General features: G+C 45.0%; 2 protein-coding genes across 5 annotated transcripts; one reads left to right on the forward strand and one right to left on the reverse strand.

Annotated features, from left to right (window-relative positions):
• The first annotated feature begins 333 nt into the window (after positions 1-333).
• Positions 334-10,757, forward strand: RPAIN (RPA interacting protein). Of its 4 annotated transcripts, none has more exons than XM_036033201.1 (7): positions 339-476; positions 1,891-2,061; positions 3,096-3,156; positions 4,749-4,860; positions 4,954-5,074; positions 6,147-6,287; positions 10,600-10,757. In XM_036033201.1, the coding sequence occupies exons 1-7, from the start codon at positions 396-398 to the stop codon at positions 10,627-10,629; spliced, it is 717 nt and encodes a 238-aa protein (XP_035889094.1). In that variant the 5' UTR covers positions 339-395; the 3' UTR covers positions 10,630-10,757. The 4 variants fall into 4 exon arrangements, 3 of the variants coding, with proteins under 3 accessions (XP_035889094.1, XP_028390494.1, XP_035889095.1); XM_028534693.2 differs by having other exon boundaries at positions 5,011-5,074; XR_004904783.1 differs by lacking the exons at positions 4,954-5,074; positions 6,147-6,287; positions 10,600-10,757 and adding an exon at positions 4,303-4,427 and having other exon boundaries at positions 334-476.
• Positions 10,758-10,816: 59 nt separating this feature from the next.
• LOC114515041 (complement C1q binding protein) lies at positions 10,817-15,572 on the reverse strand. The gene is made up of 6 exons (XM_028534283.2): positions 15,260-15,572; positions 14,348-14,498; positions 12,999-13,092; positions 11,710-11,805; positions 11,359-11,481; positions 10,817-11,203 (listed from the first exon to the last, which is right to left on the reverse strand). Exons 1-6 carry the CDS (start codon positions 15,483-15,485, stop codon positions 11,054-11,056), a joined length of 840 nt encoding a protein of 279 aa, XP_028390084.1. The 5' UTR covers positions 15,486-15,572; the 3' UTR covers positions 10,817-11,053.
• Positions 15,573-15,583: the final 11 nt, after the last annotated feature.

Consider the following 15,583-nt stretch of genomic DNA (forward strand, 5'->3'; position numbering starts at 1 on the left):
TTTATTCTGAAGCCGAAAGGGGCGGGACGAGAAAGTCAACAGGCCAGTGCCTGCTTCAAGGTTTGGTTCCGCGGGAAGTCTAGAACGTGGGGAAGAACCTAACTCCTGCGTGTTTGTTTACTAGACACCTCCACGCAGGTAAACCTAGACACTCAAAATCTCCGTTCAAGAATTACCTCCCTCAATCCAGGGTGGGTTAACCTCACAAATACTACGAATGCAGTCCCCCATCTTTGGGTTGCTCCAATTCTTCTCTGGGTTGGGTCGGCCAATAAAAGAACACTTCCCAGAATTCCGTGGGGTGCAGTACGATCAACAACCAGGAACTACAACTCCCAGGTTCTGCGCGCCTGCAGGGGGCCGGGATTTCTGACCGCGTCTCCCGCAGAGAGGAGATGGCCGAGCTGTCAGGTTCTCCGCACCGCTCGTTGTACAAATTGGTGGGCTCGCCACATTGGAAAGAGGCATTCAGGCAGGTGAGTGTGAGGTTTGGGAAAACCTTGCCTGGGCCGTCGTCATTCCCCTAATCCGCCCAGAAATTGCTCTCAGTACCTTCGCCTCAGTCCAGCCGGGTGAGGCAGGTGCCGGGAGCATCTGGCCAGTGGAGATGGACCTGGGACTCAAGCCTCCCACCGGTAGATCTGGATATTGGCCTTCTCCTGGAGTTTCTGGACCTTTGGTATGGGATTATCCCGGCCCGGCCCAACCCCAGGTTCCTATTTTTGAATTTGGATTTTGGATTTGGATTTGTTTTACATTTGAAGTGTGATCCTGGCCACCCCTTTGCACTCTATAATAACAACACCTTATGTTTTGGGGTAGGTGGGCACTGAGAAAAGCACTTTGTATACTGTATACGTATCTCATGCAAGAGAGAAATTATTTCTATTCTAGAGAAAGCCTCTGTTCAGAAGAGCCGCAGTTACTAAGTCTTTGCAAAGTTGCGCTTCACCTCAGTTCTGACATAGTCTGAACACAGCATAGTTCCTGTAATATTTCCTGTGACTACAGGAATCCCAAAAGTGGATATATCCCAGGAATATAATCTGATGCTAGAAATAACTGTTGACATCAGGGTTTCTCAACTTGGCTATTGACATTTTGAGAATAATAATTATTTATTATTTGGTGTGGGGGGCTGTTCTGTGCATTGTCCAATGTTTAGCAGAATCCCTGGCCTCTATGTGCTAGATTCCAGTAGTCCTGCAGCTAGAGTTATGGCAACTAAAAATGTCTCCAGGCGTTGCCAGATGTCCCTTGGGGGACAAAATTGCCCCAAGTTGAGAAACACTGGTGTACAGGAAGATGACTACCATAGCTATATCTGGAACAGCAATAATTTGCAAGCAGCCTAAATGTCCCATAATAGCACAGTGGTTGTTGAGCTATTATCATCCAACCATTAAGGAAGCTGGCATTGAAGAGAGAACATGAAATATGGTGATCTGGCCCTGGCTGATGTAGCTCAGTGGATTGAGCACGGGCTCCGAATCAAAGGGTTGCCAGTTCGATTCTCAGTCAGGGCACATGCCTGGGTTACAGGCTGAGTCCCCAGTATGGGGCATATGAGAGACAACCACACATTGATATTTCTCTCCTTCTCTTCCCCTCTTTCTAAAAATGAGTAAATAAAATAAAAAAGAAAAGAAATATGGTGATCTGGAAATATATGAACAAAGCACTGTAATTTCACCTGTCTACATGTGAATAAGGACTGGAAGGGAAAATGCAAAATTAACAATAGTTAGGATTATAGTTAGTAATTTGTGTCTATAAATTTTCTTTAATGTTCTAACAACTAAGCTAAGACTTTTTTTAATGCTATTTCCTCCCCCACCCCACCCACCCTACATTCCCCAAACCCTTTCCCATCTTTCTCCTCCTCCCAAGGGATGCCTGGAGAGAATGAGAAACAGCCGGGACAGGCTCCTGAACAAATACCGCCAGGCTGGAGGCAATATGCTAGGAAGACCTCAGAGCACGCTTCTAGTGCAAGAGTTGATGGAAGAAGAGTGGAATGCTTTGCAGTCAATGGAAAGTTGTCCACAGGCCTTGGCTCAGGTAGGTGATGATATGTGTTTTCAGGGAGAGGAGGGTGCTACAACACCAAGAACACCTAGTGTCCTCTGTCCGCCTATTTCCCCAAGTCCTCTAAACTCATATACCCTCAAGCCCACACTCAGGATTCTGACAGCCTTTAACCCAGGTTCTTCTGCCTTTAATGTTAGACTCTTTTGGATTAATGGTTCCTAAATACCAGACTGTTGACCTGCTGTATCACTGCATTGTATTCACTTATGAAACTAAAAAGAAAGTAATTTCACTCCTTGGCTACCTGTCTGGAAATTTTGATCTAGTAGGCATGAACTAAGAATCTCTTTTTAAAAAGGTCTCCAAGAGCTTTTCAATTCTAATCTCAGTAAGAGCTGGGAGCTGAGTGTGGACAGGAAACCATTTACCATGTGTCAGGAAGAGCACTGGGTTGGAAATCAGGAGCTCTGGAATTTAGATCCTGCTTTTCCTATTGCTTGTCAATACCACTCTGCCTGTTTGATTTTTAGTTTTTACGTTTATGGAATGAAGGCAATAATGTCAGAGTTGTGAGTGCTATATAAGAAAATGTGGGAAACTGCTTTGAAAACATCAAGGCTCTTTATAATGATGATGCATTATTCAGTACCTTCCATGTGTCCTCCAGTATGCCAAATGTTTGTGTTATATAATCACAACTAGCACTCACAGCAACGTTCTCAGCTAGGTTTTATTCCCATTTTACAGAAGTCCAAACTGAGGTTTACAGAGGTTAGGAACTTTCTAGTGGTTTCATAGCTAGAACCACATACTTATCTGCTCCCCTACACTGTCTTCCTGCAATTAAGTGTCATTATTTTGTCATTGGGTAGTTTAATCATTTGTTGATGACTTCTCAACATGATCACATTACCCCATTGTCAACATAATCTACAGAAGGACTGGACGGGTAGATTTCCTCAGGGAAACCTCAGTTCTTCAAACCAGCCTCCAAGGATGAATCATTGTGGTGCTTGTCAGCTGATTATAACTTCAAACCTCTGGTGCCCCTCTTTCTCTTGCAGTGGGAGATGCCAATGGACTTGGCTGAGCTAGAGGAAATCCAACAGGAGCTGATTGACCAAGGTGACCCCTAAGAGTGGTCTTTTCTACCTGTATCTTGCTACTCTAATGCAGTACCTCTCTATTAATAGATTAGTAGTAATCCTGTCACCCTGCAGGACACAGGGCATGGTCAGGTCTCTCTTGCACTACCTAATTCAGGTGCCTTCTCTGTTCTTTACTGAGATGGACCCCCCTGGGTCTTGTGAGCAGCCACTCCCTGAGGCATTCATAGCACCATAGAGTGCGTAGTTTAGCGCTTTATACAATTATTTATTCCACATAGCCCTATCTTGACTAGGCTTAGTTTTTATCATCTGTAAAGTAGTGATAATAGACCTACTCTGTAAGTTTGTTTGTAGGCTTCAGTGATGCGCGTAGAAGACTTAGAGAAGTGCTTGGCACATAGAAAGCTTTCAATAAATGATAACTATTATTATGAGCATGCAGGACAGTGGACTCTTGAACTAACTGCTGAGATTCACTTCTTAGCTTTACCCATTTAACTGGTGTGGCACTAGAAAAAGCACTTAATCTGCCCATGCCTCAGTTTCTTCATCTTTAAAATAGGGGTAATAATAGGGAATAAGTTTGTATATGTAGAGGACTTAAAATAGCATTTGACAAATTGTAAGTGCTATGCAAGTGTTAATTGTTATGATTAGTATAATTGATGCCATTTAGACTATGAATTTTTTATCCTTTTAGTTATCCTTTTTAAATTGATTCACCCTTCACCCTCTCCTACAAAACCTATCTTAGTGGTGAAACAAGACTCAGTAAATATTTCTGTGGGGGTATGTTTAAAAAATCTGAAGTGATAAGGATTTACTGTGTTCAGCCATACTCCATCATAAGGAACACTCTAGAATGGAGATTGATAAACTTCTTGTGAAGGTCCAGATAGTAAACATTTTAGGCTTTGGGGTTAAGTCTCTGTTGCAACTATTCTATTCTACTGTTGTAGTGTGGAAACAGTCATAGACAATATATAACAAATGACCATGGCTATGTTCCCATATATGACTTTATTTAAAAAACTGAAGGGGGGCTGGATATGGCCTGTAGGCCATGGTTTACTGATCCCTGAGCTAAAGTCTAGACTGTCAGCTAATCGAGAACAGGGACCAGTCTTTTTCATCATTGTACTCTTTGCCTGCTACATACTAGGTATTATTGCATTTGCTGAATGAATGACCAGGGATTCTGAACAACACAGATTCTCAGAACATGGACATGGGGAAGAGATCACTTTAGACTCAGCAGGGTGGGCCGGCCTCAGAAATAAGCGCCCTGTAACTGTCATTATTCCCCAGCTGCCCTTGGGACCCTGACACTCTACATTTCCACTCTTATGATCTCAGGAGATGTGCGTGAAAGGTTTCTCCTTGTCCCGCAGCATCATCACTTTCTTGTGCTCACAAGTTGAGGACCGACAGGAGGGGAGGAATCAAGAGGAAGCCTGATGGAAGAGTGAATATCTAGTGGTTGGTAGTAGGATTTTGCCTGAATGTTTCTCTTGTGTGGATGAAGCCTTTGAAGGCAAAGCTTAGCAACAAAGACAAGGCAGTCAGGTGAAGCATGGTGAAGTAGTCCAACTGTCCATTGCCTTGCAGAACAGTCCATCATCAGTGAATATGAGAAGAGCTTGCAGTTTGATGAAAAGTGTCTCAGCATCATACTGGCTGAGTGGGAAGCAAACTCCCTCATCTGTCCTGTGTGTACAAAGTAAGAGTTTTCCGAACCTTTTAAGCATTGTTGGTTCCCACCCTCCACTCCAATGTGAGTGGAATTTTCCCTCCACACTTCTTGTCTGGAAAGTTTCGGGGATCCTGGTCTGCTGGCCATGAAGCTCTGGGATCCCAATTCTGCCTCTAGGTACAACCTGAAAATATCAAGCGGTGTGGTCATGTGTCAGTGTGGCCTGTACATCCCGTCTCATGTAAGTGTTTCACACACAGCTTTTGTGTCACCTCTCTCCATATATTCCTGCTGTCTTTAAGAACCTTCAGGGTGTGCTGGAGCCAACTGTGTACATCTTTTCCCAACTTGTGTTCAGTTCACCTTGGTAGCTTAAAATCAGCCTTGGTGAGAATATGTACAGCATGGAAAAGCACTACCAATCAGGGTGCTCCCTGCCCTCTCCCCAGAGCCATTTGTTAAACACCCATAAAAATTGTCCATGTATGAAGACACACCTATGCTCAGAATTTAAGCTTCAGTTATCTCAAAATACAGAAGGAGCCCTCTTTTCTGACATGAGAGGATCTGAAAGTTTGTCAGTTGGTTAAAGGGGTGAATTTTAAAAAGGAAACACTTACAGTGTGTTTTGAGCATATAACTTCACTTGCCAGTCCTTGAGTGGGGCTCTGCTGATTGGAGAGCTGAGTCGTTTTTACACAGACCACTCTTACAGTGCATTGCCTAGTTTCCAGTTTTGTTTCTGAAAAGTGCATCCAGAAGCTGAGTGTACAACTTTAGGATTTTTCCTACCTTTTATGTAATTCAATCTTTTTTTAAGGTAACTCATCTTTGTGGTTCCTAAACATCCCACTTATTATCACAAAAAAACAAAACTTTATTTTCATTCTCTTGTTTCCTTTACATAACATGTAATTAAATTACTCGGTTACAGTAGCAAGTTCAATTAGCACAAGCAGGTCTAGGTCTGAGGAGATCTGTTTGGTTCTTATGCTTCTGCTTCCACCAGCCAAACATATCTTGGTGGGGATACATTTGACTGGCGGAGACAGAAGCATGAGGGAAGCTCTGAGTGTCTCCGGTACTGTAAGTGGAGGTGTGTTTTACAGCAGGACTGCAGAGCGCTGGTTGTCTGGTGAGGCAGTTAGATGGAGATTGGTTGAGAGATCTTTTTAGTTTATTCATGAGCCCAGGAGTGTTTGTAAAGGTCCAAGGAATCAAGTCATCATAGATATATTGGTTATTATGATTTTCAACCTGTTGACTCTGAGGTAACTAAGATGAAGTTGTGGTGTAACTTCTTTATTTTTTAGTCTCCAGAATTGACAGAGCAGAAACTTCGTGCCTGTTTAGAGGTCAGCGTGAATGAGCACAGTGCACAGTGTCCTCACACACCTGTGTTTTCAGTCACTGAAGGGACAGAAAAAAAGTCCAGTCTTCTCATGAGCTGTCTGGTAAGCCTCCCAGGGGACCCAGTGGTAAGCGCAGGCCCCTGCTCTGGTAGAAATAATAGCTTGGAGACTGGTCGATGTTTAAAAATGCAGTTTATTCTCTGGGGAGTTTAACTGAATAGAAAAATGAAGGTAACGAGTCAGTTCAACTGACAGGCCAGTCGTTCCCTACAAGGGGAGGGATAGAGGCAGCACAGGATTGTGGAAGGTGTATTGGTCTTGAGTTAGACAGCCTGGTTGTACTGCCTACTCTTGTTTGATTGGCAGCAGTGATCTCAGATGAAGCCGATTATTTCGTATTTGTAAGACCCAACAAGGCCATCCTGGTATCAGTTTTGCACAAGGATACAGAGCAGGAAGTGCAGCAAGGCAGCAGCAAGCTTGTCTCTTAGGCAGATATCTTCACAGAAGACCAAAGCCTGTTGTCTGGCCCCCTAAGTGACAACTCATGTGTAAGGGAGCAGGACCACACAAGTGGCTATAGAGCCACCCTAGTTTGCAAGCCTTAAGCTTGCTGTAGGAACCAATATCTCTTACAATAACCTGTGGCTATAGCTTTGAGGTCCCAAGCAAGGGGCATGTTGGAATTGTGGGCACTCTGCACTTAAGGAAGTCCAAAACTATGGCTTCCTATTGGGTATTTATAATTCCCTCACAGCCCTCTCGTTTCAAATGCAGTCTACCTATAGGAGGTGTTTTTGTTATAAGCAGCATTGCCTAGTACAGCCAACACTTCACTTTATCAATTTCTTCCATATGTTTTTTAATTCTGTTAATTCATTTAAAAAAAAAGGTATAGAGGACTTTTGAAAATTCAAAAATACGTGTTCTTTCCCAGAGTTCAAGTGTAGGGTTGGTGATTAAGAGAAGAGTATAGAAAACAGGTAGTCAGTACTCCTGGAGAGCTGTAGGGGGAGGGCCCAAGGAGTTCAGAGGAGGTGATTTCATTTATGGGTGAAAGCTTCCTGGAGGAGGCATTTAACCTTGGCCTTCAGGTGTGGAATAGGGTTTGAACATATAGATATGACAAATTGGGGGAAGAACTTAAGTGGAAGATCTCCAGGTAGAAGAACAAGGCAGAAAATTTGGAGCATATATGAAGAGGATCATGTTATATTCAGCTGGAACTTTGGGTTCTTGGAAAGAAGAGCCAACGAAAAAGTCAATGCAGTAGCTGCGAACGTGAGGATGTCTCGAGTCAGAAACAACATTTAAGAGGCTGTCCCAGTACTTTGTGGGAGAAGTGAAGAGACCTTGAACTTCAGCAGTAACAGTGGGGATGGTGTAGGTGGGATGAATATGAGAGGCTCAGAAAGTGAATTGATGAAATTCCGTAGCTGTGGGCGTCAGGGTGGAGAACCAAAGAAGATGCGAGGTTTCAAGGCTGGGTGACTGGGCAGTGCCAGGGCCATGTGCGGAACACAGGGTTTGTGCAGACAATGGTGAAGTTTGTGGACGTGTTGAATTGGAGATTTCTGTGAGACGCCCAGGTTTTGGTGCAGTGAAGAACGTAGGAATGGAGCTGAGAGTGAGGGATAACATTAGCAGTTGGTTGCTTCTGTGTGATTGCTACAAAGAGATGAGATGACACTGCCTGAGGAGCACCTGTAGAATAGGCCAGTGATGTATTCTTGGACATTGCCTGCATTTTGGGTGCAGGGGAACCCAAAATGGGTGCAGGGGAATCTCCACTAAGTGGGGCCTTAGCAGAGACGGAAGAACAGAGGCCAGAGAACAGGAGAAGTGTGGAAAGCATGGAAATTTCCAAAAGGAGGGTCACAACACCCACCATAGCTATTGGAGTAGACATTTGGTGACCTTATAGAGATGATTTTGGTGGAGTTGCAGGGTCAAGTAGCCACTATCTTATTTTAGTTTTAGGAACTGGGAGTGAGTAGGAGCCAAGAAGTAGAAACAGTAACTGCAGAAGTTTTTCCAAGAAGTTTAGCCATAGAGAGGAGGAAACATGTTCACTTGGCTTTTTAGAAGGAAGAACGTTTGAGTGCATTTGTAAGTTGAGGAGGATTCATTGGACAGCTACGGGGTGAGTAGGTAACTGAGGAATCAAGGGCCCAGACCTGCCACAAGGGGTGGGTTTGTGAGGAAGGAGGGCAGTGGAATTACATGTATTGAACACTTAACTGTTCAGCAAGTATTCTACACACATCATCTCATTTTATCAGAGGTGGATACTATTCCCAATGTTAGGAACAAAAACAGATTTGAGTAAGTGAGGTGATTTGGCCAAAGTTGCACTGCTAAGGAAAAGTAGAGCTGGTATTGGGGCCCAGGTCTCAGGAGTTCCAGCAACCCTGCAAGTTCCAGCTTCAGGCTTGGGCCTTGGTAGAAGAATGGTTTCCCTTCAGATTATATGAAAGGAGACACAGTGAGTGTAAGTTTGTAGAAAACCTGTCACTGCTTCCTACTGGCTACAGGTTTATGCACTCCTCTCTGCTCTAGCCATCCAGAACTGCTTGCAGATTCATTAACGTGCAAGTGTCTGGGCCACCATGCTCTTGCTCATGCTGTTCTGTCTGGAATGCCTGTGGCTCCCCGCACTGGGCTCAAGGATCATTGTTGAGCACTTCTGTATGCCAGATAATCTGAAGCCTGACCCCTCACATAGAATTGGCCAGACTCTCTCCTTGGGTTTCCCCCCGTTCTTGATGCCGTGTTCCTGTTGTTACCTGTTTATGTCTTTGTTCTTGAGGGCAACGATCCTACCTTTATTTTTATTCCCAGTCCTTGGCACAGGGGTAGGTATGTTTGGAGAAATGAGTTGAGATAGAGGGAAGAGATTTGAAGGGACACAGGTCAGATGGCTTTGGTTTCTGCCTCCTCAGTGGGATGAACTGAGCCGTTTGCAGAGTGCAGTGGAACTGAGCTGGAGCGTGGTGCTCCTTGAGACTGGGAAAACTAGACCAAGTGCTGGAAGGAATGGGTAGGACAGCAAGAGGACACAAAGGATTGCCTGGTTGCTTAGTGTCCGGCTGCAGTTGCCTCCTCCCCTGACCCCCAAGTGCACTGCAGTTCAGAGCAGCAGTGAAGCCAAGTGGAGGGGAGGTCTGGGAGGCGAGTGCTGTGGGAGGCATCGGCAGTGGTAGGGGCAGCAAGATTGGCAGTGCTGGCTCCAGGGTCGGCAGGGAGACTATTGGGGCAGGAGGCTGTCACAACAGAGAAACAGGACAGGGAACAATATTGTATTCAGTAGGCTATTCTGTAGTTTGCCATTTCAAAAGGTAGATAAATCATTTGGAATGCTCTGGAGTTCATGAGGCACTAGGCATCTTTCTCTTAAGGGGAAGTCAAAAGACCACTGGGTTCAAGATCCAGTGAGGTCAAGCTGTAGGGTGATTAAGCATGGCTGTCAAGGATGAGGAAGATGGGTATGAGTTAGATGGGTATGTACAGCCATGACTTGGAGTATTTGAAATGTGAGAGGGATAGTGGTCTAGGGGCAGTCATGGGGATGGGATGTGGTAGACCACTAGAAAGCCAAGTGTATTATGTATGAATGTGGTGTCAAGGTTAATTTAATTAAGCACAGTATTCCTTAGCATAGTTGTGGGGCTGAGCTGTTCAAGAAATCAGGAACCAGTTTTTTGTTTTTTTAATATAAAGCTCTTTTCTTTTCTTTTTTTTTTAAGATTTTACTTAAGAGGAAGGGAAGAAGAGAGGGAAAGAAACATCAATGTGTAGTTGCCTCTCACATGCCCCCTACTGGGGAGCTGGCCAGCAACCCAGGCATTGTGCCCTAGACTGGGAATCGAACCAGTGGCCCTTTGGTTCGCAGGCCTGCGCTCAATCCACTGTTATGCCAGCCAGGGTGGGAACCAGTTTTATATCTGAGAACTTACTGTTGGGGAGGGAGACCAAGGAAGGTATGCTAGAACTAATGGGCCTCAGAGTTGATTGTAGTGAATATGTAGTTTCTACCCCTCTACAATACATACCTGTTTCAGTTTTAAGTTGAAGGAACCTCACCTCCTTGCTAGGCTGTAAAAGCTGCCAGCTCCCAAATTTGAATAATCTGGTCACTGGGTTCCTGAGGGTGAAGATATTTGATCCGTCCCTCTCCAGGATCCGATCTTAGCCTGAAGATGATGTTGCTGAGGGTTTCCAAGGCAGTTGTTTAGAAACTGCGGGACTGAAATCAAGCAAAGCCTTTTCTGACTACACCATCGTACTATTTCACAATCAAAGCTTCATCTTGTGGTATGCAGGAATTTCAGTGGCAACATAAATGTCATCACTGATTACAGCTTTTAACCATATGATAAAACAATTTAAGCTAACTCTTTCTGTTTAAATCCAGGCTTGTGATACTTGGGCTGTGATCATCTAAAGCCAGCCTTCACTCACTTCGTTCTACTGGGTTGGAAACAACTCTTTCCATCTGAGACGAGAAGAAGCCTTGTAAATACAAACCTTTCATTTATAATTTATTTTATATTAAAACTTTCCAAACATGTAGTCTCTTGGTGTTTTGTAATGCAGGTTGAAGGGGAAGGAATAGAAACAGAAAAGCCAAATCACCTTAGAGATAAACCAATTTTATTGCCTATCATTATATTATACAAAAATCTAGAAATAATAGATTTGTACAGAAGAAATGAGTAGTAAATAAAAGGTAATGAATAATTTAAATTTGAATCATTTCCCATGATATTAGGATGAAAACATTTCAAAGTACACATCTGGCTTCAAAGTAGGTTTTGTTCACTGGCAAAGCCTGCCATAAATTTAAGGTATTCAGCGTCTTGTCTGCTCTACTGGCTCTTGACAAAACTTTTGAGATCTTCCAGAAAAGTAATGTACTCCTGGTGCTCCAGGGCTGTGCTGAGCTCCACCAACTCATCCGCAAAAGTGTTGTCCACCCCCCGGTCCGCAAGGAAATCCATTAGGTGATCGTATAAGGCCTACAGAGAGAAACATTTACCATTAAAAAAAAGAGAGAGAGAGAGAGAGAGACTTCATTTGTTATATTTACTAATTAAAATACTTTTGTCTTTCCTTGGACCAGGACCTCCCCCCCTACAAGGCCCAAGAATACCCCATCTTATCAAGCACTCACCCAGTCCAGGGAATCTGTGTTGAGTGTGTAATTTGTGTCCTTCCATTCAGATTCACCAGTGGACTGAAAGCTCACTTCCCTGATGGAGAAAATGTCACTCTCGCCCTCTTCTTCTTGTCCAACCTGAGAAGAGACAGTAGAGTTTGGGAAATGGCAGCGTTTTCCAAGATAGGCCAGACTCATGCAAAGAACAGGGACTATTTACAGCTTGAGACCAACCAGGTTTTAACCTTGCTCCCTCATCCCCCTCTTCCCCAGCTTTGCTGGTCTATGCTAGAAAAGGGACCAGTAAGGTCTCCCAAGGCTCTTGTCCCCAGCGATGCCAAGGTGCTAGCACTCCATCCTACGTACCTCGTCTTCTGGATAGTGACAGTCCAGCACAAGGGCCTTCTTGCCATCTTTCTTTACAACTTCAACCACGAAATTGGGAGTGGATGTCAACTCAGGCTGGGGAAACAAGAATAAGTCAGTACATGCCCTTGTTGATAGGTGTTGGGTACTTGGACCAAAGGTCTCAGACAATTCAGGGGGTCTGGAAACCACCATTATTAGGATATCACATGGCCATTTTTAAAATCTTTGCTACAGTGTTCTCAAATAAGGAGCCAAGAATCTATAACGGTATTAAAGCCACACACCAGCTCATTTTGAACTCTTCCTATGGATCCCTTCTAGAGTTAAAGACTATTTTTAAGGACAAAGCATCATATATTTAGTAGTGTTTCAATTCTGTTGACACTACTTCTTTAAATAACATACTAGGTTCAGAATGAAGACATGTGAATTCCAGCCCCAGCTATGTGCCAATTAACTGAAATTTAGTTCATGCTTCAATCTTCCTGGACTGTGTCTCCATCCATAAACTGCTAAGGTGGCCCAAAGCTCCTAGATCTCTTGCCAACTGTCTGTTTCAGGATCTTCCTATGGCCCAGGGCCAAAGGCTGGTACACTTGGCTAGCCAGCCATCCTAATGTCTGAATAATCACAGCAATCCTCCCCTTGACAGTGAACCACTCAATGTCAAGACTAGTCTGATGTCACCAGGAAGCTGTGCTCTCTGTTCTAGGTCATAAGACAATACTGGTACCTTCTTAGTTAGAAAGTCTGGGGACTCTGTGGTCTTTACACCAGCAGTTTCTAGGCCAGATCTGCTATTTCCTAAAATGTGTGAAGACTGGGCACCAAGAGGCCAGCCATGTAAGGAAGACCTTACAGAATCTCTGAGGTTAAATATCCGATGTCCCCAGCTTTGCTACCTTGGTTAAGTGGCTGGTGTTTATTTCTGGCATTCCTCACTTGGCAAGACTCCAAATTATAATCTTCAATATCACTCTTCCCGTTATAGAAGGGTAAAAGACAATTTCAATTCCTTTCTATTAGGAGAACAAAGGTCAAACTATAAAGCCCAAGCCTGCAGATGATAATTTACTCAGTCCCTGGGAAAGAAAATGGGCCATACACTCCTGGTGCTAAAGCTGGCCAGAAACTGCTCCTCTATAAGCAAAGTCCCAAGGATGGCTGTCTGCAGCCTCTCTCCCCCTCCAGCATTAGGGGAATGAAACAAACAAAAAACACAATGTTCCTCTAAGCCCCTGGCCTGTTAGAACTAAGGTAAGGCTGGTTACAGTGTTACAGCTTACCTCCTGTTCTTCAACCTTCTGCCCTTGGGAGGGCTCCTCCTCCCCGTCATATGTTGGTGGGATGCTATTGTTAATGTTGAAAGTGACAGTGACCCTAGAGAGAAGAAAACACAAACGATTTGGTATAGTTTTTTTTTAAAACTGAACATTAAGTATTGAGGCCTGTTACAGTTAAAAATGCTTGTTGGAACAATGTCTATCCTAGCTGGCTTTACATTTGAATTATTACAGACCTCCCAAAAAGACCTGGGTGCTCACATCCCACCCTGAAATGGAATCAGCAGGTATGAAATGTGCCTCCTCTGTGCCAGCTGCTTGAAATCAGACTCTCAGACCTCATCTCAGCCAAATACAGTCATGTGTAGGCTACTTCCCCCAGGCCTGCTTCCCAGGGCTCCCTCCAGTGGCAGTGAGCACCTAGGAAGTGGGATGGAATAGGTAGATGCCTCTATTTTTCTTTTTAAAGATTTTACTTATTTTTAGAAAGAGGGTGAGGGAGGGAGAAAGAGGGAGACAAATATCTATGGGTTGCCTGTAGTGTGTGCCCCACAAAGGGACTGAACCCGCAATCCAGGCTTGTGCCCTGACTTTTGCTTTGCATAACAACACCCAACCACTGAGCCACACTGGTCAGGGCAATAGCTGCCTCCTTTAAAAAGTTTTTTCTCCATCAGAAAACCTGCCCCTCAGAGGAAAGGAAGAAGGGGCACTAGAGAGTTGCATCAGTACCAAGAGTAGCCCTGATCCCAGGAAGGGGAAGCTTCAAAGAACAATGTGCTGCAGTACGGACTCATTTTCCAAATACTTGTGGGAAGTTTTATAATTACAAGGCATGCCAGAAACAACAGCTAATGACAATTTTAAGATGCAAGAATCCTCACTTGACAAATCATGTGCCAAAGCTTGAGTTGAAATTAAAAGTGATGTGAAATTCGGAACCAGCCCTGCTGAGCTGTGCTGCTCCAGCAGGCACTGTCTGCATACACTGGCACTCTAACTGCGCCCTCTGGAGCCTTGCTAACTGGGCTTTGCCAGGAAGCCACCTTCTCACAGGAGCAATGGGTGCAGAGCTGCAGTGTTCACTAGAACACTTTAATGGCCCAATACTAACTGTGACTCACCCTAGGAAAAATGGTTTAGGTGAAATTACAGAATACACCTCCTTAGCAACTAGCCCACAGGAAATTTGTGTGCAGTTAATGAACCACTTGGAACTTACAAAGTTACCCAAAGATTCCTTCTGCATCTTGGAAACCACGTATCAAAATACCTGCCTTGACAGAACCCAGGAAAGGTCTCTCAGGGTCAATGGTTTAGGTCCCCAGAGTCCACAAGCCCCCAGTACTTACTTTTCTCCACCAACATTACGCACTAGTTTGGCTTCTGTCCCATTCACTTCCAGATCCCAACCTCCAGACATCTTGGGGAGGGACTTATGCTTCTGTATCTTTTTTTCCTCCTTAATTTCATCACTCAGGAATTCAACAAAAGCTTTGTCCCCTACAATGAAAATTTATAAGGTACAGGAAAAGAACAGCCAGCCCATCAATCTAAAGTGACCCAGGTTCCTTGAGTCAGAAATCTGGACTCGGATTGTTAAAAAAAATCCTCCTGGACTTAGGCCAACTCACACCCACCACGCCTGTCTCCTTATCAGTGGGAATCTGAGTACGACTCTGAAAAAGGATTTGCAACAATTAAGTCATTATCACGTTTCACACAAAGGAAAAGAATTCCCAATTACCCTTTTCCACCTACCAAAACATGTAACCACTCTACTTTCAACCGCGACCTTGGGCCTTCCCAAAGTTCCCTTTTCAAGAAACTAAGAGCCCTGGCTGGAGTAGCTCAGTGGATTGAGCTCGAGCTGGGAACCAAACTGTCCCAGGTTCGATTCCCAGCCAGGGTAGATGCCTGGGTTGCAGGCCATAACCCCCAGCAACCGCACATTTAAGTGTCTCTCTGTCTCTCTCCCTCCCTTCCCTCTCTAAAAATAAATAAATAAAATCTTAAAAAAAAAGAAACTAAGGATAAGGTAAGCTTCTAGGTTTTAATTGTATGCCTCAACCCAAAACGAAACGTTTTAAGGATGTAGGGGAGAGAGAATGGGGTGGCACGGAGGTTACAACCCAGAGGTTGCCAGTAACAAGGAAAATGTTCTGGACCTCACGGAGCAGTTCCAGGAGGCCCACCCGTGGTCTACGCTTCCCTGCCCCGGTTCCGCACTCCACCCGGAATCTGCCCCTCACGGCCGAACTCACCTTCTGTGTGCAGCCCGCCGCAGCCACACGCACAGGGTCCGCGAGGTCGCAGGAGGCCGGGCCGCCGCGCAGACCCCGCGCGCACGCTGAGGAGCCCGAAGGGCCGGGTGCACGGCCTGGGCGCGGGCTGCAGCAGCGGACGGAGAGGCGTGGAGGGCGCTGCGGCACGGAGGCCGGCGACGGCTGCACCCAATGCGCGGGGCGCGCAGCGCAGCAGAGGCAGCATCCCGAAAGCGACAGCAGCAGAGGCTGACACGTGCAGGTGAAGACGATCCGACCCGAGGGGCACCCACGAGCTCACCAGAGCTCACCACCGGAAGTCCC

This window comes from Phyllostomus discolor, chromosome 8 (genome assembly GCF_004126475.2).
Source record: "Phyllostomus discolor isolate MPI-MPIP mPhyDis1 chromosome 8, mPhyDis1.pri.v3, whole genome shotgun sequence".
Classification (NCBI taxonomy): Eukaryota; Metazoa; Chordata; class Mammalia; order Chiroptera; family Phyllostomidae; genus Phyllostomus; species Phyllostomus discolor.